This window comes from Wyeomyia smithii, chromosome 3, assembly GCF_029784165.1.
Source record: "Wyeomyia smithii strain HCP4-BCI-WySm-NY-G18 chromosome 3, ASM2978416v1, whole genome shotgun sequence".
NCBI classification, from domain to species: domain Eukaryota; kingdom Metazoa; phylum Arthropoda; class Insecta; order Diptera; family Culicidae; genus Wyeomyia; species Wyeomyia smithii.
Genome location: NC_073696.1, coordinates 108,512,353 through 108,535,777, shown reverse-complemented (window position 1 = coordinate 108,535,777; position 23,425 = coordinate 108,512,353). Strand labels below are relative to the sequence as shown.

Here is a 23,425-nt window from a genome sequence, read left to right as displayed (position 1 = left end):
AAAAGCACATATGTAAAAAAACTGGAGCTAACGCATTATAAGACGGAAGTTACGGATGTGAACAACTGTCATTCGGAGCAACAGGCGGTGGTCAGAGTCGGACACTGCACCATCACCTCAAAGCGATCTCTGAAGCTCTTGAGGGTTATGGTTGACGACAAGCTCACGATCGGTAGTCACAACCACAATGCCTGTAGGAGGGCCTCATCGGCTCTTGCAGCACTATCTCGAATGATTTTCAATAGCTCAGCGGTTTATGGCAGAGCAAGCGAAGACTTCTGGCCAGCGTGGTTTACTCCATAATTAGGTATGGTGGGCCAGCGTGGTCCAGCGCGTTAGGTACTAACAGTTACCGCGGTAAACTGGAAAGTACCTATAAGCTCATGTGCCTGAGAGTTGCGAGTGCGTATCGTACGGACGGATACGGAGGAGACTGATGAGCATGTCTTTTTCGTCTGCCCCCGTTTCGTAAGAGCGAGGAGCGACATGGTGGCTGTGTTCAGGCCTGGCACTACTCCGGACAACCTAGTCCGAAGAATATGCGATGATCCAGACATCTGAAGCGCGGCTTGCAGCTGCCTCCCAGATCATCATGAAGCTACAAAATATTTGGCTTGTCAACCACCAACAAGCCAGTGGTAGCTATCCACCAGTCTCCTAGTAGTTAGTTAGGAGGCTATAAGAGTAAAGAGGGTGCATCACGCACAAAAGCCACTCCTCGACGTTATACTCAACCGTCGTTCCGGGAAGATCAGGCCTGGAGACTGGAGGGGTTTTAGTGGTTCGAGACAGGGACCAGTAGGTGTTTGGGGGAGTTCAACTACCCCAGCATCTCTCCCCTAGTTTCATCCCCGCAACCTGAGTTCGCAGATTTCACCGCCACCTTGAAGAAAATACAGTCATCGGAAAAGCGTTCGCAAACAACAGAGAAAGCGATTAAACAACGCGACCTCACTTATAAGCGAAAAAGCGCTACCGCTTCCAAATGCATGCAAACTGACGTATTAACCGTCGCTGAGGTTTAAGCAAGGTAGACGAGACGGTTGATTGGGCAAAACCCTGAGGCTGGTTAGTCAACTGGGCCGATTCGGCCCACGGAAGAGAAGGGTAATGCCAAATGTCTTAGAAATGCATGAAACGTCGAAAATTGGTGTTATCTCGAAAAATTATTTTTGAGGCACGTGTTCTCGAGGTCCGATTGAGCTAAAATTTTGCATGGAGGCTTATTTAGAGAACACGAAACTGTTTAGAACTACTTCTAAGCGGAATTCGAAGCTAAAATTTATTTACAGCGTGACTGCCTCATTTGATTTTTTTGAGCGTGGTGTTGTAAAGATAGGATCACGACCAGATTGAGTAAACCAATACTTTACGGAAGAGTATTCATTTCCATAAGGACGCAAAGCATAATCAAAACACGAAATTCACTTTTTCCATGGTAACCATAGCAACATAAGTATGGCGCATTGCATTTCAAATTTGTATGGAAATTTATATGGGAAAACCTACTTTTTTGCATTTACCTTTCTAGAGAGCTCAATAATAGTCTAATAATGCACTACATTATGTTAGAGTATAGTATTTTAGATGCCTAACAACTTTGCCGAAGACACTGAAGAGCTAGGATGTCCATAAGAAGAGATATAGTAGAATCTACAACGTGTTTCTGAGGTCACTTCTGATGGAAATCTGACTGACGCCGGTACACTGGCAGTGTTGGCAGAAAAAATGATTTGCAATATAAATTTCGACATACTCAACTTTGAACAGCTCTAGTATTTTTTTGGGACACCCTAGCTCTTTAGTGTCTTCGGCCAAGTTGTTAGGCACCAAAAAACCTACCATTTGAAGTCATGAAACCTTTGGTTTGAGCCATTTTGAGCTCTTTAGAATGGAAAATGCAAAAAAGTTGGTTTTTCCAACAAATCTCCATACAAATTTGAAATGCAATGCGCCAAGCGGAGACAAAACCAATCGACTTCCGATAAATTTAGGATTGTTAGGGGCCCCAAATAGAACAAAAAAAACTTGGTTCTGGCTTTCTGCTATCAAGTTTCGTTTTTTCCATATAACGATTCCCCACCCTAATCCTGGCAACACTGCAAGTCAGAATGTGTCGCGAATAAAGTGCTCTTAAACAAACTTTAAATTTGATATGTAAAACTAACCGCATCTGCTCTGTGATAGTACCGGTGATTTTGCCTAATCGAACTTTCATTGGATTTTAAGTGGTCTTCTAAGAACGTGCCTGAACACTGCTAAAAACGCGAATATATCCTACTTATACGGCTCTACTAGTGGCCCTATTGTCTCCGAGCACCTATACATACGTAGTCAAAGAATATTGCTCACACTGACTGAGAGTAAGGAAGTGAAAATGCCATCCTCTACAAAAAGTACCGGCTTATCCAAGCGACTTCGGAGTGACGAGGAGAGCACGAGCGAGACGACTAACTTGATTACCCTTGAATCTGCAGTTCATTTGTTGCTCGCGCAGTTTACCGAAACAAAAGACAAGATTGATGAGCTGCAAATCAACATCAACAATAAAATTGACGCTGTGAAATCCGAGTTAGAGGACAAACTATGTGTCGTATCCCAGGATATCCAGTCGTTGAGAGCGGAATGTACCGAAAAATTTATGCACGGTGATGCTGCTATTAATGTCATCAGCTCTAGGTTAGACTGAATTACGGATACTGTTTCTAACCTAGAAAACAGAAACGAGCTCATCGTAAGTGGCATTCCTTTTCTATCTGGCGAAAATTTTGTTGCTGTCTTCGCGAATATTTGCAAACAGCTTAATCTGCAAGCTGCTGCTGTTCCATTGGCTGATCTTAGAAGGATGAATGCTGGTAAATTGTCGGATGGTAACGAAAGTCTCATCGTCGTGCAGTTTGCGCTTCGGAACGCCCGCGACGATTTCTATAGCGCATATCTCCGAACCCGGAATTTGAACCTCCGGCATCTTGGGTTTGACTCCGACCAACGCACAGTGGTCCAATAAGGCAAAAAGTGGAACTTAATTTCATAGCGCCTTTTAACTTCATCCTAGCTTAATAGTGTCTTCGGAGCAATTGTTTGTATGAATGACCCGCATAATTGCAAATTGTAAAAAAATATTAAAAGTTTACTATACTAAAAATAAAAAAATTAACATTTTTGTGTTAAGAGATAGAAGAATAGTTTATTCAGCAAAGTTGTAGAAAATTCAAAAATATGAAACTTTGTTGAACAAATGAAAATCCTATCTTTTTTCGGTACAAAGTTATAAAGTACATTACATGGAACTTATTTAAAAGTTAGTTTTTTGTACTTAACTTTAGTTAGTTGCATTTTACACGAAAGTGCAGTTCGGAGGAATTGTTAGGGCACACAAAACAAACACTTTTGCCGAAGACTATATATCTCCAGGAGTTTTCCTTACAAAGTAAAATCATATTTTAGCTTATTTTTTCGATAACTTCAAGAATGTATAGGTTAAAAAGGGGCAAGTGGAATCATGATGTCAATAGTTTTTCTTGAAGTTAAGCTGAAGTACTATAAACTTCTTTAGGTTCCATTTGTCCCAATCCACCTATATTAGAGTTCGGCGAGCATATGTTACAGTAGGTTTTCATATATAAAAAAATACTAACTTTTTTGTGTTAAGAGATAGAGGAATGGTTAATTCGGCAAAGTTTTAGAACGTGCAAAAATATGAAATTTTGCTGAACAAACAAAATTTCTATCTTCATTGGGAACAGAGTTACAGAGTATTTAATGTAAAAGTTACTTGAAAGTTAGTTTTTTGTACTAAACTTCTGTTAGTTACATTTTACAAGAAAACGTTGTTCTAGAAAAGGATTTTGGCATACAAAATACACGTTTTTGTTGAAGGCTACACATCTCCAGGACTTTTCCTCACAAAGATATAGCATATTTCAGCATATTTTTTCGATAACTTTAAGAACGTATAAAGGAAAAAGGGGCAAGTGGAATCAATTCTATACGTTGTTGAAGTTATCGAAAATATATGCTGAAATGTGCTATATATATATATATATATATATATATATATATATATATATATATATATATATATATATATATATATATATATATATATATATATATATATATATATATATATATATATATATATATATATATATATATATATATATATATATATATATATATATATATATATATATATATATCCTGGATATGTGTAGCCTTCAACAAAAATGTGTGTTTTGTATGCCCAAATGCTTCTTCAGAACAAAGTTTTCTTGTAAAATGTAACTAACAAAAGTTAAGTACAAAAAACTAACTTTCAAGTAACTTTTACATGAAATACTCTGTAACTCTGTTCACAATGAAGATAGAAATTTTGTTTGTTCAGCAAAGTTTCATATTTTTGCACGTTCTAAAACTTTGCCGAAAAAACCATTCCTCTATCTCTTAACACAAAAAAGTTAGTTTTTTTTTATATATGAAAACCTACTGTGACATATGTTCGCTGTACTCTAAAATGGCTGGATTGGGACAAATGGAACCTAAAGAAGTTTATAGTACTTCAGCTTAACTTCAAGAAAAACTATTGACATCATGATTCTACTTGCCCCTTTTTAACCTATACATTCTTGAAGTTATCGAAAAAATAAGCTAAAATATGATTTTACTTTGTAAGGAAAACTCCTGGAGATATATAGTCTTCGGCAAAAATGTGTTTTTTGTGTGCCCTAATAATTCTTCCGAACTACACTTTCGTGTAAAATGCAAATAACTCAAGTTAAGTACAAAAAACTAACTTTTAAATAAGTTCCATGTAATGTACTTTATAACTTTGTACCGAAAAAAGATAGGATTTTCATTTGTTCAACAAAGTTTCATATTTTTGAATTTTCTACAACTTTGCTGAATAAATTATTCTTCTATCTCTTAACACAAAAAAGTTATTTATTTTACTTTTAGTATAGTAAATTTTTAATATTTTTTTACAATTTGTAATTATGCGGGTCATTCATACAAACAATTGCTCTGAAGACATTATTAAGCTAGGATGAAGGTAAAAGGCGATATGGACTTAAGTTCCACTTTTTGCACTTTTTTTTTATTGGACCACTGTGCAACGTGTTTACATCAACGAAAACCTGCCTGTAGCAGCGCGCAGGATCAAGCAATCGGCGTTACGGCTCAAAAAGGACGGTAGCATTACCTCTGTCTTCACAAAGTTGGGAATCGTACATGTCAAGCGGAATCCTGATGGCCCTCCCATCGCAGTCCACAGCATCGATCAACTAGAGCAACTCACCCGAAATTGACTTGTCGAATTTAAAGTTTGTATATTTTGTTTTTTATGCTTTTCGGTTATTGCATGACGAATGTTTGTACAATTGATGTAGAATTAAAGTAGAATGAAGAATGTTAACAGTTATATATTAGTTATCCCACAGCCTCTTGAAAAATGCTTCTTAATCCTCAATGGCACAACGTAGCAACCACACTACCACAGCAGCGAATATACCAGGTGCAGTGATGAATGCCGTGTTGCTACCGGGAAAACTGAATATAGTGCACGGTAACACTCAGAGTCTCTGTGCACGCAAATTTGGAAAACTTGACGAGCTTAAGCTTACGCTTCAAAACCCTAAAATCAGTATAGCCTGCTTCACGGAAAGTTGGCTAACAGAAAACATACGTGACAATTGCATCTCTATCCCGAGATATTCCATGCTGCGCAATGATCGTGGTTATAGTCGAGGAGGAGGTATCATTGTGTACTTCCGAACTAATTTACGTTGCACCAAATTGTTCTGTACCGAGCTCACCAATAACGCACAGGATAAAACAGAATGCCTCGCTCTCGATATCAACGTGAATAATGAGAAGGTCTTGCTGTTAGTGATTTATTACCCTCCCGATAACGACTGCTCCCGCTTCTTAGCTGATAGAATGTGTGAGCTGTCAGATTCTTATGAAAATATTGTTGTAATCGGCGACTTGAATACTGATCTTTTACAGCCTAGCAGAAAACGCAACAATCTTACCTCGGTGTTCGAATCGTTCTCTCTGACATGTTTAGGGGATGAACCTACCTATTTTCATAATACGGGCTGCTCTCAGCTGGATCTGTTCGTTACAAATATCAGATCTAAAGTACGTTGTTTCGACCAAGTAAGTTTTTCTGGGCTGTCCCAACACGTTATAATTTTTGCAACATTAGAGTTCGAGGTTATCCGATCACAGCCGAACCAAACCTTTCGAGACTACGTAAACTTCAATGCGCAAGCCGTTGCCCAAGCAGTATTGTCTGTGCCCTGGAACGAATTCTACGGTTTGAGTGATATTGATGAGCTGACGAATTTCTTTAATTTTCACATTAAAAAAATCCATGACCTACATATACCGCTTCGAGTAGTGCGTTGAACCCTTGGTTCAACGTTGTCGTTAGGCGAGCTATCGTGGAAAGAGAGCTGGCATACAAAGAGTGGTTAAGGTCTCCGTCGCACTTGAAAGAACTAAAACGCCAACATTATAAAACATTAAGGAACCGTGCCAATTTAGTGATTTGTAGGGTGAAACAAGCGTACTTCGGTGTTACTAGAAAGGTTTCCCCACAGGACTGTAACTTTGATCCAGACGAAGTGAACGATGTTTTTCTTTCCAACTGCACTACAGTGCAACCTCCGTATCGTCACACAGACAACGCAGGAGCTTACTCCGATTCGTTTGGCTTCAGTACCATTGCACCATGGCAAGTAACGAATGCTGCCTGGGAAAGTAAGTCAAATGCTGTAGGTTCCGATGGCATCCCAATTAAGTTCCTGAAAATTCTTCTACCTCTAATTGTTGAGCATATTACATTTCTGTTCAACAAGATAATTACAACTGCAACCTTCCCTGACGCCTGGAAACAAATAATCGTTCTGCCAATTAAGAAAAAAACTCACTTGAACACGCTGACGAATCTGCGACCAATAAGCATTCTGTGTGCTTTGTCCAAGATTTTCGAAAAACTCATTGAACAGCAAATATCTGCCTTTCTTAGAGAGTACAACCTACTTTCCGAACATCAAGCTGGGTTTCAGAAAGGGCAGAGTGTAAAAAGCGCTGTATTAAAGGTTGCAGACGACATCGGCCGCTCATCGGATAAAAATGGAATTGGTGTGCTGCTTCTGCTGGACTTCTCGAAAGCTTTTGACACGGTATCCCATCATACGCTGTGCAGGAAGCTAAGAACTCAGTTTAGTTTCTCTACCGAGGCTATCCGACTGGTTGAATCATATCTCTCATAACGCATGCAAGCGGTTTTATGTGGCCAGCGCCTATCACGTAGTGCCGAAGTTTGCTCTGGAATTCCACAAGGATCTGTACTCTTCAGCTGTTACATCAACGATCTTCCAAACGTGCTTAAGTACTGCTCCATACAAATGTATGCTGACGACGTTCAATTGTACATCGCTCAAACTGACATCCTTGCAGCTGATATCGTAAGCATGATTAACGCCGACTTAGTCCGAATATTCTCGTGGTCACGAAAAAATAATTTACTCATAAACAGCTCTAAAAGTACTGCTCTACTGATCAAAAACCGCCGAAACAACCGTTCGGATTCAACGACCGTGCCCGAAGTGGTAATGAATGGCCAGTGTATCCAATATTCTACAACTGCGAATAATTTGGGATTTACGTTTTGTGGCGACCTTTCCTGGGATAGTATGGTTTATCAGCAATGCGGAAAAATATATGCGGCGCTGCGAACATTGCGTTGCACCACTATTTCAGCGTCAACCGGAACTAAGTTAAAGTTGTTCAAGGGTCTTATCCTGCTGCATTTATTATTCGCTGATGTTTTGCACGTTAAGCCTAGCGCAGCTGCTATGAATAGGTTGCACGTGGCTTTAAAAAGTTGCGTTAGATACGTACATAATTTGAATCGCTTTTCTTCCGTAACCCATCTGCAGCCGAACCTCCTGGGATGTCCATTGAAACAGTTTTTCGTCTACCGTTCCTGTGTATTTTTATATAAGCTCATTAAGTTACAATCCCCGGGACCACTATACAGAAAGTTAACTTTCCTCCGTGGACAGCGGTGTCAAAATCTAGTGGTTCCAGCTTACAGTACATCCGGTTACGCCAATTCACTGTTTGTGGCTGGTGTGGTCAATTGGAACGCTCTTCCAAACTCTGTAAAGCGTGCACCGTCAGAAGCATTTTTTTAAGGAGCTTACTAGAGTATTGCAACAGATAGTAATAGCAAATAAGAATAATTATAATAACCTGCAAAAGACAAACGCTGACATTCCGGAGATAGCATTTAAAAAGGCTTGCCTTACGCTATCAGACAATGAATAAACTAAACTAAACTATATATATATATATATATATATATATATATATATATATATATATATATATATATATATATATATATATATATATATATATATATATATATATATATATATATATATATATATATATATATATATATATATATATATATATATATATATATATATATATATATATATATATATAAATCGTCAGCAGCGTCTTGAATATTTTCTATAAATTTATTACACCTTTGGTGTACAAATATATTTTACCTATCGGGTAGATAACCAATGAAACTTTTGAATTCGAACATGGAAGCAAAACAGCAAAACTGATTTTCATGACAATTTCAAAATCAAAACAAATCTTCTTATGTAGAGAGAGAGAGTGTTGTGCTTGGAAGAGCTAAAGTTGTTCTTAGCCTTCCCTAGTTTGTTGCATTATGTGTCATCAATATGGCACAAGCTTTGCAAGAATATTCACGTACATACATTCGGAAGAAACGCTGGCAAACATAACATGAAAAGTATCTTTTCCTGCACCGCACAAAGCGTCCTAACATCAGCCCTTCCGTTTCGACAATTTACAACAATGCGCATATATAGCTGCTCACAATTTGCAAAGTCGCACGTGAACAGAGTTTTGCCGGTTAGGCAGCCACAAGCACTTTCTACGGAACTTGCTAAATTATGAACAAATACAATAATTTATCAAAAGCTTTCCGTTTTCGAGGTACTGGATTAAATCTTTTGCGGAGGGGTTGTTGTATGGCTTGTATTGGCCCATTTCCATCGCAAAGCGAATTGTCGACTATTGCTGTTTCTTTCGCTCCGGCACCAGAAGGCTAAACATTCTACGCAGCGTATCGCAACCGCACTGGCTTCAGACTCGTGGCAAGAGCGCTTTCGATGGTTGATAATACCATTATGTGGAGGTACTGGCACCGTGTTGGCTCTGGCAGGTTAAGAGGTTCCACTCCACAACCGCCGCCCGAACTTATGAGCAATAGGCAAATATAACCAGCTAGTTTCATCCGAAACGGCACCTGCAACGAAGTTAGTTCGTGTGTTGGCAGGTGTACGGAGTACCCGACAGCTTCTATGCAGTATTCGTATATTTCATTAATAGCTTTAAAGCTTACCATTTCATGTTACAAGCACTAACCGCTACAGGCGGCGGGAAAAGGAATTCTATACCGTATATTTAGTTGTTTCTTTTCTCCCTTTGACTTGGCAAATTATAATGAGAGAAACATAGTTATGCATGTAATAAAAAATAACTTTCGTGGAGCGACGATTGTTGGAATAAGTGTTCACTGTTTCTAGTTAGTATGCATACACCAACCCTTACAAAGTACTGGGCGTCTTCATCATAAAACCAATTAGAGGAGACGTGCTTCCTACAAAGTAATCACGTCATAAAGTTTCAATTCAAAATAGACGTCGAATTGTAACGAATTTGTATTAAGTTCACACACGCATTATGCTACTCATCATGTCTGAGCAAATATGTCTTGTTAGAGCATCAAAATATCTACACTCCATCTTATCAGCATTGTTCATTTCCTAACGCGTGCCAGTAAAGAGATTGATGTGTGTTGAGACACAGATCCTCATTGTATCGGATTCCAGCGATTCGAGATGTATATGTACATTAACGTGGCATGAGTAATAAACGAGAAATTGTTTGCTTAATCAGGCGTAAAATTAATTATCCATCGCCTAAAACAAGCCGCTCAGCCTGGCAAATTATTTTACATTAACGTTCTCCTTCAGGTTTTACATTTATGCCACGATGATGGCTGGGTAACATTCTTTTCGGCAGTGTTACGGCTTCGAAGAGGCAAGCAGCCATGCTTATCGCGCATTAATTCGTTCCAAAGGGGCTACAGATCTGAGTGGGTGTATTTGTGTCTGTACATTTTGGGTCGATTTTGTTCGGATGATCCTCCGGTTCGAGCCGCGCTAGCAGACGCGAGAAGAATGTGTGCAAAATATAATGCCTTACGCTGCTGTGCCAAGGCGGCTATAATAACATGTCGGAGGATTTTAATAAACCGTTTTGTTCCGGTTAGCAGTTTGCAAACAACAGTATGAATTCAGGGAAGGGTGCAGGATGGAAGACGCTGTTCTAATTTATTTCGTTGTTGCGATATACATTTGTGGAAATGGAACCTATACAGTTACAATGACAACATCAGTTTGTTTTATTAGAAGCGATTTAAATTTACGCAATTTAATCTCCGAATTTTTTCAACATCGTAGACGTCTTACTATACAACGTCTTACGATACAAGTTAGGTGCTGCATATACCAAGAATATATTCTTTTTCTTGGTGGTGCTACATTTCGCTATCGGAATTTTCGGGATTCGAACATACGACAATTATGGCTTGTTGGGCCAGCATCGTACCACGAGATTAGCTGGGATCAGCGAGAATACACTTTAAAAATACAAGCAAATGTATCAAAGAAAATGAAAAGCACAAATTAAGGACAAGAGTCTGAAATCTTCTGCTTAAAATTTGTTATAGAAATTGAAAATTGGCACACATTGGCTCAATTGAGTTAAATGAGAGTAGTGTCATTTCATTTCATTTACTTTTATTTTGTCATGTCATTTTCTTTTTTTTACCAAAAAATCACGATCATCAGCCAAATGAATACGAATAGATCGGGTCTGTTCGTACGAATCTAAACATATAAAAATGCAGCTCTGTCTGTCTGTCTGATTCATATAGGCTTGGAAACTACTGAACCGATCGGCGTGAAATTTTGTATATATGGGTTTTAGGGGCCAAGAAAGGTGACTAAGATAGTTCGAGACAACCCCCTTTTCTGGAAGGGAGGGGTTCCATACAAATGAAACACAAATTTCTGCACATCTCAAGAAATAACAAAGTAAATGGAACCAAAATTTGGCGGGTGGATATTTTTAGGTTTGGCAAACATGTCCATAATGTTTGATATGTTGAGGTTTTTGAGAGCAGGAAAAATTTTCGACTCCAGACGTCATTGTTGAATTTAAGATGGAAACTTCCGGTTTCTAACATGGTAATCCAACATGGCGACTTCCGGTTTCTGAAAAACAGCGGGATATGACCAAATACCACCCAATATGGGCATTTCTTAAATCGTGATGATGCACTGAAGCTACAAATCGACCTCAGACAACATTTTAAATTGTAAGATGGCGACTTCCGGTGTCTGGAAAACAGCCGAAAGTGACCAAATACAACCCAATATGGGTGTTTCTTTAAACAGAATGACGCTCGTAGTCCAGAAATTGTCTCCAAATGCCATTTTAAAATCAAAGATGGCGACTTCTGGTTTCTGAAAAACAGCGGCAATTGATCCAATACCACCCAATATGGGTATTTTCGGAAATGATGCACTGAAGCCACAAATCGAACTCAGACAACATTTTGAACTGTAGGATGGCGACTTCCAGTGTCACAACCGAAAATGGGTGTTTTTTAAACCAGAATGATGCTCAGGGACCAGAAATTGTTTCCAAATATCATTTCAAAATCCAAGCTGGCGACTTCCGGTTTCTGAAAAATAGCCTTAAGTGATAAGAGTATCATCGGAACCAGAATGATGCAAGGAGATAAAAATTGATCTTAGACACCATTTTGAATTGTAAAATGGCAACTACTGGGAAACAGCCGAAAATAACCGAATACTGCTACATATGGATATTTTCGTAAACGAAACGATGTTTAGCAGCCAAGCATTGACCCTGGGCACAATTTTTATTTCGAAGATGAACACTTTCAGTTTCTGGAAAACAACGAAAATAACTGAATACCACCCAGAATGGGTATTTCCGGAATATACGTGATGTATAAAAGCCAATAGTCGAGGATGTTGTCATTCCGATGAAACCAATCATTTCAAACGATATAAGCATATCACAAGGAAACAATGAATTTGCAATGTTTAAATTTATTAAATTAACACAAAAATAGGCGGGACGAAGTTTTCCGGGTCAGCTAGTAACTTCAGCTGGTCATATTGAGAATCACATTTTGTGGTGTACACTAACAACAAAAAATATATCTAAGCAGGAAGACGAAGAGAGTGTACCAACTCCGATAATTATTTACTCGCATACTGACGACGATGTTAATGCATCTTAGGCTTAGTTTATAAAATTGCAAGAGGTGATTTTTTTTCCATCGCTGACAATTCTGAAAATATCATCAAACGTCGAAGATAAACAAATACAACTTAACATCTACACACAACAATACATCTTAATCAATCATAATTACATTTGATAGCATTGTGGGGCACAGTAGCTTTATTTGCGATTTCAAACTTCAATATGCTGTAAGACTTTTTATCCCTTTCCAATCGAGCTCACACAATTGTATTGGTGACAAAATCTAAATCGAAGTAATTCCTATATAAATACCCTTTTCGGTTTTATTTTTCGTAGCAGCTGCAATGTTGATAGTTAATTGTGAACGTTAGAAAATGCTTTTTAGGGGCGAATGCCAATTAAGGCAAAGCCTCTTTAAAAACAAAAATATGAGGCGAATGCCAAATTAGGCAGACTCTTTAAAAACAAAAAAAAAACAAAAATATGTATTTTTCAACGTTCACAACGCTACCATTCAAAAGAGAGAGAGAGAGAAAGAGCGAAAGAAAGAGAGAGAGAGAGACAGAGAGAGAATGAAAGAGAGAGACAGAGAGAGACAGAGAGAGAAAGAAAGAGAGAGATAGAGAGAGAGAGAGAGAGAGAGAGAAAGAGAAAAAGAAAGAGAGAGAGCGAAAGAGAGAGAGAGAGAGAGAGAGAGAGAGAGAGAGAGAGAGAGAGAGAGAGAGAAAAGATAGAAAGAGGGAGCAAGAGAGAGAAAGATCTGGTTCTATTGAGATTTGAGCTCATGACCATTCACTTATCAAAGTGGATTCTGTTAGCTTGAGCTCCCCTCGTTCAGGCGAATGAAAATTTTCGATTTAATATTGTCTGTAGCAAATATAACTCATGAACAGCACATCCAATTTGTTGTGAAATGATGTTGTGAATGGTCAAATAACAACACTAGTTCCCTAAAAGGGCGAATGCATTTTGGCATATGCTTTGTTCAAAGCATTTCACCTCAGAAGCACCTCAGAACGAAATTATTGGCGCTCTTTCGGTAATTAGATTTGCGTTTGTTGAAATTAGAATATTTAAAAAAAATGCAATCTTCCATTTTTTTTTGTAAGATTTGGACCACATTGTTTTGATCTTTTGTGGTAATCTTCCATAATATTTTCCATAATATCTTCCATAAATAATTTGATTTTCATTTCTCCATCCTGGACTGTTGCGTAATAACTCCGAGTTTCTTTGAAAAAAATTCAATAAAATTATTTTTTTCATTTGAAATTTATTGTTTATTTTTTATTAATTCTATTAAAAAAATTTATGCAGTGTATATTTTTAATGAGGTATTAATTATTCTCAACAACTCATTCTCAGATAGTTTTTCTATACAAACAAAGGTTTCTAAGCTACAATGCTTTGAATGAAACTTTTCTAAAAATCTTTCCATCTGTGAAAAATGGTCAGTTTGCTAAGCCAAATCACCCTCCCAGTTGGTCTCGAGGTACGATGTAGGCCTAACAAGCCAGTCGTCGTAGGTTCGAGTCTCTGCTCGGGAGAGACTGTTCGTATCAATAGGATCGTAGCGCTAGCCCCGCAATTGTCCTGCACACTTAACAGTTGGCTGCGAAATCTGTGTATAATAAACAGAAGGTTGTGTTCCGAATCGGAATGTAGCACCTAGGCTTTGCTTCACTAAGCCAAAGACGTGTGCAAAGTTTAATTCACATCAATTTTTGATTTTAATTGGCACAACGACAGTGGCGTAACGAGACCTACTTTAATATTAGCTTGGAAATATTTCAGTTTTATTTTATGAAAATACGCATCCTGTGAGTTATTTGAGCAACAAACATAAATTTGTTAAAATACAACGAAAACTTTTTCATCCAATTCTTTTACAGCGCATGTTTTTAGGGTGAAATTACCATCAACAGCTTTGCCGAAGACAATATACCGATCGAGTAGACCATTTCGGCTCTAAAAATATTTCATTATTCAATAGGCGCTCGGGTTAGTCTATTGGATTCGTATCTTGTCAAACATGTGAAAAGAGTTCATGTACCATATGTAAATAAGCCGTTTTTTTTTCATTAATACAAGTCTAATCTTGCTTTTCCTAACACGATCGACACAATATTATACCTAGTCAACTCTTTGGGCTATATAAAAGGCAGCTTCATCTGAAATCAATCAGATTACTAGTGGATGGCCACCAACACGGTCCTTACTAAGTAGCAGCAGGTAGCAGCAGTAGCGGCAGGGGATACCAGCACCAGTGGCTGCAGCGGGGGTACCAGTAGAGGTAGTCGTAGCAGCTTAAGCAGTAGCCGCAGCGGTACTACTGTCTATAGTAAAAAGCTGACTTTGTGCGGTAGCGACAGTGCAGTGACACTCTTCCTCTCGTAAGATGCTACTTTTGTACGGTAACGGCAACGTCAGCGGTGGTTACAATAGCCGGCACTTCCTCTAGCGAAAAACTGCTGTATTTTGGCAACACACGAACGGTGGTGTTGGCAATTATAATCTGTGTGCTAAGAGCTTTCCACTGTGTTCTCAGACGAGTGCCATATTCCTACTGTCGGGGATGGCACAGAGGTGCGACTAGTATCATATCCAATATTAAATTAAACAATAAATTGTTTTTCTGAAGACAAATTAAATACTTAATTGAAGAGTCAATACTTTCCCGTTCATTCATTACACTTCATGCAAAACGTTAAAACACATTGACAAAGACAGTTGATAATTAGACTTCATCTTCACATCTCAGCACGAACTAAGTTTTCTGTTCTTTCTGTAATATACGTAATAAAATGTTGCGAAATTGAGTGCGGTATCTTTTGTTATCTGCCTCCATATGACTCTAGTACGCCTACTCAAGCCTAGAAAATTGTCACGTCTTAATTATGCAAACACTGTACTATTAAAAATCGTAGTCTTGTTGAAACGCAGATTTCTATTGATCTGATTGGTCGACCGTGTCGGTTTCCGTCGACAGACTATTTTACTTAGTTTACCGGTAATGCACTCTATATATAAGGACCACCCTGACGATAAACTGTTTATTCTCTTGAAATAAATTGGAATTAACAAATACTTCACGTGATTTTCATGCAGATTAACAGAATAAGTTGTTTCCCGATGAAGATTTTTTGGAGATTCTTCGAATTTTCTCATAAATTGAGCTAATCTGGTTCCACTTAAGGACGTGGTCCATCCATGATAATTTTACTTGAAGTTGAGTGTATTCCGAACAGTTTTTTTAGAATAATTCAATCAATATTTAGTATGCTAATACTACATGAACTAATTGAATTTTTTTGTCCTATTGTCCTATGACTTACATTTTAAGTTGTAGAGTAGGCAATGTAAGTGATTTTTTCGAGGATGCGAAAAATGAACACGGGCTGAGGATGTGATTTAGATATAGAAAACCTAAATTAATCCACCTAGCGGTCAGACCCAGCCTTTCTCATTCCAACTTTTATTTGTAAAAATAGATTTACATGAACGCTTCAATCTAATAAATGTATATCCACTCTTTAGGTTCTAAAACATTGATGTTGTAATCTATACATATAAAAATGGAATCCGGTCTGTCTGTCTGTCTGTCTGACCCATATAGGCTCGAAAACTACAGAACCGATCGACGTGAAAATTTGTATGTAGGGGATTTTGTTGCCGATAAAAGTTCCTATGATAGTTTGAGACCCCCCTTATTTCTGGAAGGGAGGGGTTCCATTCAAATAAAATACAGATTTATGCACATCTCGAGAACTAATCAACTAAATGGAACCAAATTTGGCAGGTAAATGTTTTTAGTGGTAAAAAATATGTCCATAATGTTTTGACACCCCTCTTTCTTTTGAAAGGGAGGGGTGCCATACAAATGAAACAAAAATTTCTGCACATCTCGAGAGCTAACCAATTAAATGGAACCAAACTTGGCTGGTGAATGTTTTTAGAGGTTACAAATATGTCCATAATGGTTCGACGCCCCTCCCTCTTCTGGAAGCACATGTTTCTGCACAAATATCTGCACATCTCGCGAACTAATCAACTAAATGGAACCATATTTGACAGATGAATGTTTTTAGTGGTAACAAATATGTTCCATAATCGACCTCATGCAACATTTTAAATTGTAAGATGGCAACTTCCGGTTTCTGGAAAACAGTTGAAAATGACCAAATACCACCCAATATGAGTTTTTCTTTAACCAGTATGACGTTCAAAATCCAGAAATTGTCTCCAAATGCCATTATGAAATTCAAAATGGCGATTTCCGGTTTCGGAAAAACAGCGAAAAATGATCAAATACCACCCAATATGGGTATTTCCGGAATCGTAATGATGCACTGGGTCACAAATCAACTTCAGACAACATTTTGAATTGTAAGATGGCAACTTCCAGTTAATGGAAAACAGCCTGAAAAGGACGATTCCCATTAAATATGAGTATCTCCGGAACCACAAAGATGCACAGAAGCTAAAAATTGATCACAGACACAATCTTGAATTTTAGGATGGTGACTTCCGGTGTCTAGCAAACAGCCGGAAATGACCAAATACCATTCAATACGAATGTTTTCGGAAGGGGACATTCATAAATGACGTAGCATTTGAGGGGGGAGGGGGGTTTATGACGAAATGTGACGAGGGGGAGGGTGGGGGTTCAAGCCAAGCTACGTAGCAAACATGAAACTAGGATAAAAAATGTATTTTTTCTAATTGTTCTTTTTTATCACTGTTTTGTCTGCTTAGGGACATTTTTATTCGTTCCTTGTCTTTTCTTGTTAATTATTGACTCAAGGTATATTTTGGATAATAAAATTTGCAAAAAAAAATATGTGTGGGGGGGGGAAGGGTTGTTATAAAGCTACGTAATTATCTAGAGGGGGTCCTGACTTTGTGACAAAATGCTACGATGGGGGAGGAGGGGGTCAAAAAAACCTAAAAAAAAGCTACGTCATTTATGGATGTTCCCGAACCAGAATTACGCCCAGATGACAGAAATTGATTTCACAGGCAATTTTAAAGTCCAAAATGCCGACTTTCGGTTTATGAAAATCAGCCGAAAGTGACCAAATACCACCCAATATGAGTATCTCCGGAGCCAGAATGTTGCAAGAAGCTAAGAATTGACCTCAGACACCATTATTTATTGTAGGATAACAACTTCTGGTTTCTGGAAAACAGCCAAAAATGGCCGATTTCCGTCCAACATGAGTATCTCCGGATCTAGAATGATACACAGCAGCTAAAATCGACCATCCTGGGAAACAGCCGAAAATGATCTAACAACACCCAATATGGGTGTTCCTTCAACCAGAATGACGCTCAGAGGCTAAAAATTATCTAAAATACCATTTTGAAATCCAAGATGGCGACTTCCGGTTTGTGAAAAACAGCCTAAAATTACCAAATACCATCCGATATGAGTATCTCCGGAACCAGAATGAGCTAACAATTGACCTCAGGCACCATTTTGAATCGCTAAATGGCAACTTATAGGAAACAGTCGAAAATGACCAAATAATACTCAATATGGATATTTACGTAATCGAGATGATGTATAGAAACCAAACATTGCCCCTTGACACCATTTTGAATTCAAAGACGACCACTTTTAGTTTCTGGAAAACAACCAAAAGAACTAAATACCTCCCGATATAAGTGTTTCCGGTGTCAGATTGATGCCAGAAAATTTGCTGAAAATGACCGAATACCACCCAATATGAATATATTCAGAATTAAGGTGATGTCCAGAAGCCAAAAGTCGAGGATGTTGTCATTTCGATAAAACCAATCATTTCAAACGATTTGTTATTTGACTTTGATCATATCCTATGGCCGATTCGTCGTGCATTTTCAGATTTTAAACACATCGCAAGGAATCAATGAATTTGGAACGTTCGAATAGTACGATACCACATTTAAATTATGTTGAGGCCACATATATCAATCAAAGCTTTCAAAGCTTTTTTTTTAGGTCCAAATAGTCTTTGAATTTCTTTTCTTTCCATAACTTTTGAGCCACATATCAACTTGTTATGAAGTTTGTTATTTGTAAGTTTGAGAGATGATTCGTTCGCATGACACTAGTAATGTTCAATTAAGTCATGCAATCTTTGAGATAATAGACTTTCGATATTTTACTTACAATTTAATACATAACGGTTGCTTAAGTTCGATTATAATCAAATGAAATGGGAACGTATAGGGCAGCCAAACTTTTAAACCACGTGTTCAATCACAATTCATCAGTTAACCCTTAACTAGCTCGTTCATTCTATATCAAAATTGTTCAAATCGGTTGTGTAGTTTCTGAGATAATGAAGTTTCGTGATTTTCACATTTTGGTACATTACAGACGAAGTTACAGTACGATTACAGTAAAATTCAATAGGGTGTTATGAGACAGCTAGACTTTCAAATTTACACTTATTTTGTGGAATTCGGTTTAACCATCTATGAGAAAAGTGAGTGAGTCCAAGTAGTCTTCGGAATATGTTCCTTTTCATAGCTGGATTTCACATTTTTAAACATAACAGGCAAAGTAATAATCCAATTGCAAAACAAATCAATGGGGTCTTATGGGGCAACTAGACTTTCCATTTGACACTGATTTTATGAAAATCGGTTAAGCCATCTCTGAGAAACATGAGTGAGATTAAATAGTCTTCAGTACACGTTTCTTTTCATAACTTTTGAAACACAAGTTCAATCTTTACGAAATTCAAAAGGTAAGGGTTTTTGAAGTAGCCCGTTCATTTAAAATCAATTTTGTTCAAATCGGTTGTGTAGTTTTTGAGATAATGATGTTTCATAATTTTTACATTTTGATACATGACCTCTAAACTAAAAATCCGATTACAATAAAATTCAATAGAGTCTTATGGGACAACAAGACCTTTCATTTGCAATTAATTTCATGAAAATCGGTCCAGCCATCTCTGAGAAAAGTGAGTGAGAAAAAAAATCTGCACATACAGACACACATACACATACACTCGTCGAGCTGAGTCGAGTGATGTATGCCATTCGGCCCTTTGGAGCACTTTTATACTTTCGGTTTTGCAAGTGATTGCTATACCTTTCTAAGAGAAAGGCAAAAGGTGACCTCCGTCTGGTATACATCTTCAACCCGTGTTTATTTGTCGAGTCCTCGAAAAAATCACATACATTGCCTACTTTACTATGCCAATAGTAGTTTTTTGTTTTAATTTCCGAATATTGGTATTATTATTATCTTCGGATGATGATTTCACAGATAAACGAATCATTGCATAATTGAAACCGGCGAGCTCGAAATTCGCCAGATTTTCAATTAAAGTAAATGACCTGTAAGATTCAAATGATTTTGTGGTGTAAACTTCCGTTATGTTATTAGCTATTCCATCCAAGCATATAACAACTTATGATATGGAATTAAGCTATACGCTACTCGCTTGCATCTCTATCCTGATCGCCCGAAATCAAGTGCAAACGACGAGTGACGAAGGGCGGCTCATTTGATTAGATTAGTGAATTCGCCCGGTTTGAATTTACTTCACAGTGGGCCAGGAACCGAAACTATCGTTTAATCGCGATGATATTTGCTCCAAAGTACGTACGCTTATAGAGGCAACATTTTCAAAAATGTTCAAACGCGCTTCGATTTTGTGTCGCTAGTTCCGGCTGCAGGCCCAGTGTGCACTGTTAGCATGCGATGACATAAAAAAAACTCAACCGTTCGGCCAATCAGATTTCCTCCGTAAATTTTACTAGGTAGTCTGCAGCCACCTAGAGGCCACTAATCCGTAGAATCTAATTTTAACTTTTCTGCCATTCTCTCTCCATCATACACACAGGCTTCCTGGTGGACAAGTTTGGTCGCTACAAGCCGGTTGTTATTATGAGTCTGCTGTTAAATGCCTTATTTCACCATTCGTTGATGTTGATCCCACAGCAGGAAATACCGGGCAAGCTACCGGAAGCTTACGTGATGAGGCACCCGGAGACAGGAAATGTGGAGGTATGTGTAATTTATGCTGGTTGCAACATGTGCTGTGTGTGTGGATTTCCTTGACATGCCAGGTGATTTTCGACGTGTTGCTTTATGAATTAGAAATCACACATTAATTGAGGTCTGTGTGGAGATTGCACTAGCGTGGTGATTCATTCGTATTTTTTGCAGGTTTGGTGGTCGCCTTGTCCGAGTCGCGAGTGTCCGGAAGAGGAAGAAATTGATGTCGTGGTGGATCAGTGTCTGGATCATTGTTTACTGTTCGAGCAGAATCCTAAAATTGAAGTCGTCTCCCCGCCAACCTTTGCTCCCATATTACCGCCTGTTGATGTGGGTGATAAGGACGACCTTGAACTGGTTATCAACAAAAAAATCAATCGGAAGAACAAGACGATGGATGCTCTTAGTAGTTCAACTATAAGTCCAAGCACTACGGAATCATATCTAGATAGTAAGATTTGATAGAATTCTGTCATCGGAGGTTACCACGGCTCTAGCGTAACTTTCGATGACGATAGACGTTGACTAAATTGCGTAGAATCACTGGGTTAGCGTTTTTGCTTACATTTCAGGACAGATAATAATACACGAGCCCGATTCGGACGAAAGTGAGGAAAGCTGGGTAATTGCGGGAAGCGGCGATTCGGCGTTCTTCGTTCTGGATATGCATCCCGATTTGGGGGAACCAATAGAACAGCTGGGAATGGAGATCGAACACGATGACAACGAGACGGTAACGGATTTCAAGACCAGATTCGGGGTCAAGCTGCTTTGGAAGCAGGGTGTTAACGTGACGGCCTTGGAAGAGGAAGATTTACGCTGTGGTGGTTTGGTGCTTTCTTCGAACATGACACTGAACAGTAATCAGCGGCTTAGTGAATTGGCGGCGGATTGCATGGTCCAGCGATGTCATTTCCGTAAGAACGGACCGGACATTTGTCCGCCCGATTATAAGGAAAGTGACAACAAAGTGTTTTGGATTTATTTTGGCTTGCGTTTATTGGCGACTACAATGTTATCTGCGGGTGTGACGATCATGGATCCGATTGCGCTTACGATGATTGAGAAATACGGCGGAGATTTTGGACGGGAGCGTTTGTTTTCTAGTATAGGAATGGCCATTTTTTCTCCCATCACTGGCATCATGATCGATTTCTTCTCCAAAGACTTAGGCTATACAGATTATTCGGCAGCTTTTTATACGTACGATATACTGCTGATAATCTCTTCGATATCTGTATTCTTGATGCCATTGGGAGAGAAGCTTCCTGCGGATAATGTATTCAAGGATCTGCTGAACTTGCTCAAGCTGAAGCATGTTATTATCTTCATTTGGTTCTTGTTTTTGTTGGGTAATTTCTGGGGTTTCATTGAAAGCTTTCTGTTCTTATACTTGAAGGAGTTGGGAGCTCCCAACTATTTGTTAGGTTCGTTAAATTTGCTATACCTGAGAGACACTTGTTTAAAAAAAACTTGCATTTACAGGAATAACTATAACTGTTGGAACGGTTAGCAGTATTCCGTTCCTGTACGGCGCAGGACGTATCACCAAGATAGTCGGCCATGTAAATTTGATAGTGATTGCTTTTATTGCTCATGCTTGCCGTCTTGTGGGATACTCCTTGATTGAGTAAGTGCTTTCATAGTTTGAATACATTTTAGTATAAGTTGAATTTTGTTTCAGAAATGCCTGGTGGTGCTTTCCCTTTGAAGCTATGGAGGCACTCTCCTGCCATCTTATGTGGGTTGCCGCGGCTACTTATTGCGCATTGCTGGCACCCAAAAATCTTCTTGCTACTTTGATTGGTGTCCTTGGAATGGCTCATTTCAGCTTGGGTCGTGGAAGTGGATCGTTTTTCGGTGGTTTCCTGATTGGTGAAGTTGGCACAAGAGAAGCTTTCCGGTATATGGGTCTCGTGGCCGTAGCTGGTGGTTTGGCATACAAATTTATTCACGCGATTTGGCTGAGAAAGTACGACAATCCTGTGAGTATAAGTCTAAATGTTTAAAAACTATAAAATCTATAAAATCTATAAAATCTATAAAATCCTTAATATCTATAAAATCTATAAAATCTATGAAATCTATAAAATCTATAAAATCTATAAAATCTTTAAAATCTATAAAATCTATAAAATCTATGAAATCTATAAAATCTATAACATCTATAAAATCTATAAAATCTATAAAATCAATAAGATCTATGAAATCTATGAAATCTATAAAATCTATAAAATCTATAACATCTATAAAATCTATAAAATTTATAAAATCTATAAAATTTATAAAATCTATAAAATCTATAAAATCTATAAAATCTATAAAATCTATAAAATCTATAAAATCTATAATATCTATAAAATCTATAAAATCTATAATACCTATAAAATCTATAAAATATAAAAAATCTATAAAATCAATAAAATCTATAAAATCTATAAAATCTATAAAATCAATAAAATCTATAAAATCTATAAAATCTATAAAATCTATAGAATCTATAAAATCTATGAAATCAATAAAATCTATAAAATCGTTGAAATCTATAATATCTATAATATCTATAGAATCTATAAAATCTATAAAATCTATAAAATCTATAAAATCTATGAAATCTATAAAATCTATAAAATCTACAAAATCTATAAAATCTATAAAATCTATAAAATCTATAAAATGTATAACATCTATAGAATCTATAAAATCTATCAAATCTATAAAATCTATAAAATCGTTAAAATCTATAATATCTATAATATCTATAGAATCTATAAAATCTATAAAATCTCTAAAATCTATAAAAGCTATAAAATCGATAAAATCTATAAAATCTATAAAATCTATTAAATCAATAAAATCTATAAAATCTATAATATCTATAATATCTATATAATCTATAAAATCTATAAAATCTATAAAATCTATAAAATCGTTAAATCTATAATATCTATTATATCTATAGAAACTATAAAATCTATAATATCTATAAAATCA

At 37.4% G+C, this 23,425-nt stretch overlaps 1 protein-coding gene across 1 annotated transcript in view; it reads left to right on the top strand.

Moving 5' to 3' along the window:
* Positions 1–23,425, top strand: part of LOC129727164 (uncharacterized) — a 78,980-nt gene that overhangs the window by 29,895 nt on the left and 25,660 nt on the right. Inside the window, exons 4-8 of the mRNA XM_055684687.1 lie at positions 20,277–20,440; positions 20,603–20,882; positions 21,004–21,858; positions 21,917–22,061; positions 22,116–22,416. Of these exons, the coding sequence (XP_055540662.1) occupies positions 20,277–20,440; positions 20,603–20,882; positions 21,004–21,858; positions 21,917–22,061; positions 22,116–22,416 (1,745 nt within the window). The remainder of the gene's footprint in view (positions 1–20,276; positions 20,441–20,602; positions 20,883–21,003; positions 21,859–21,916; positions 22,062–22,115; positions 22,417–23,425) is intronic.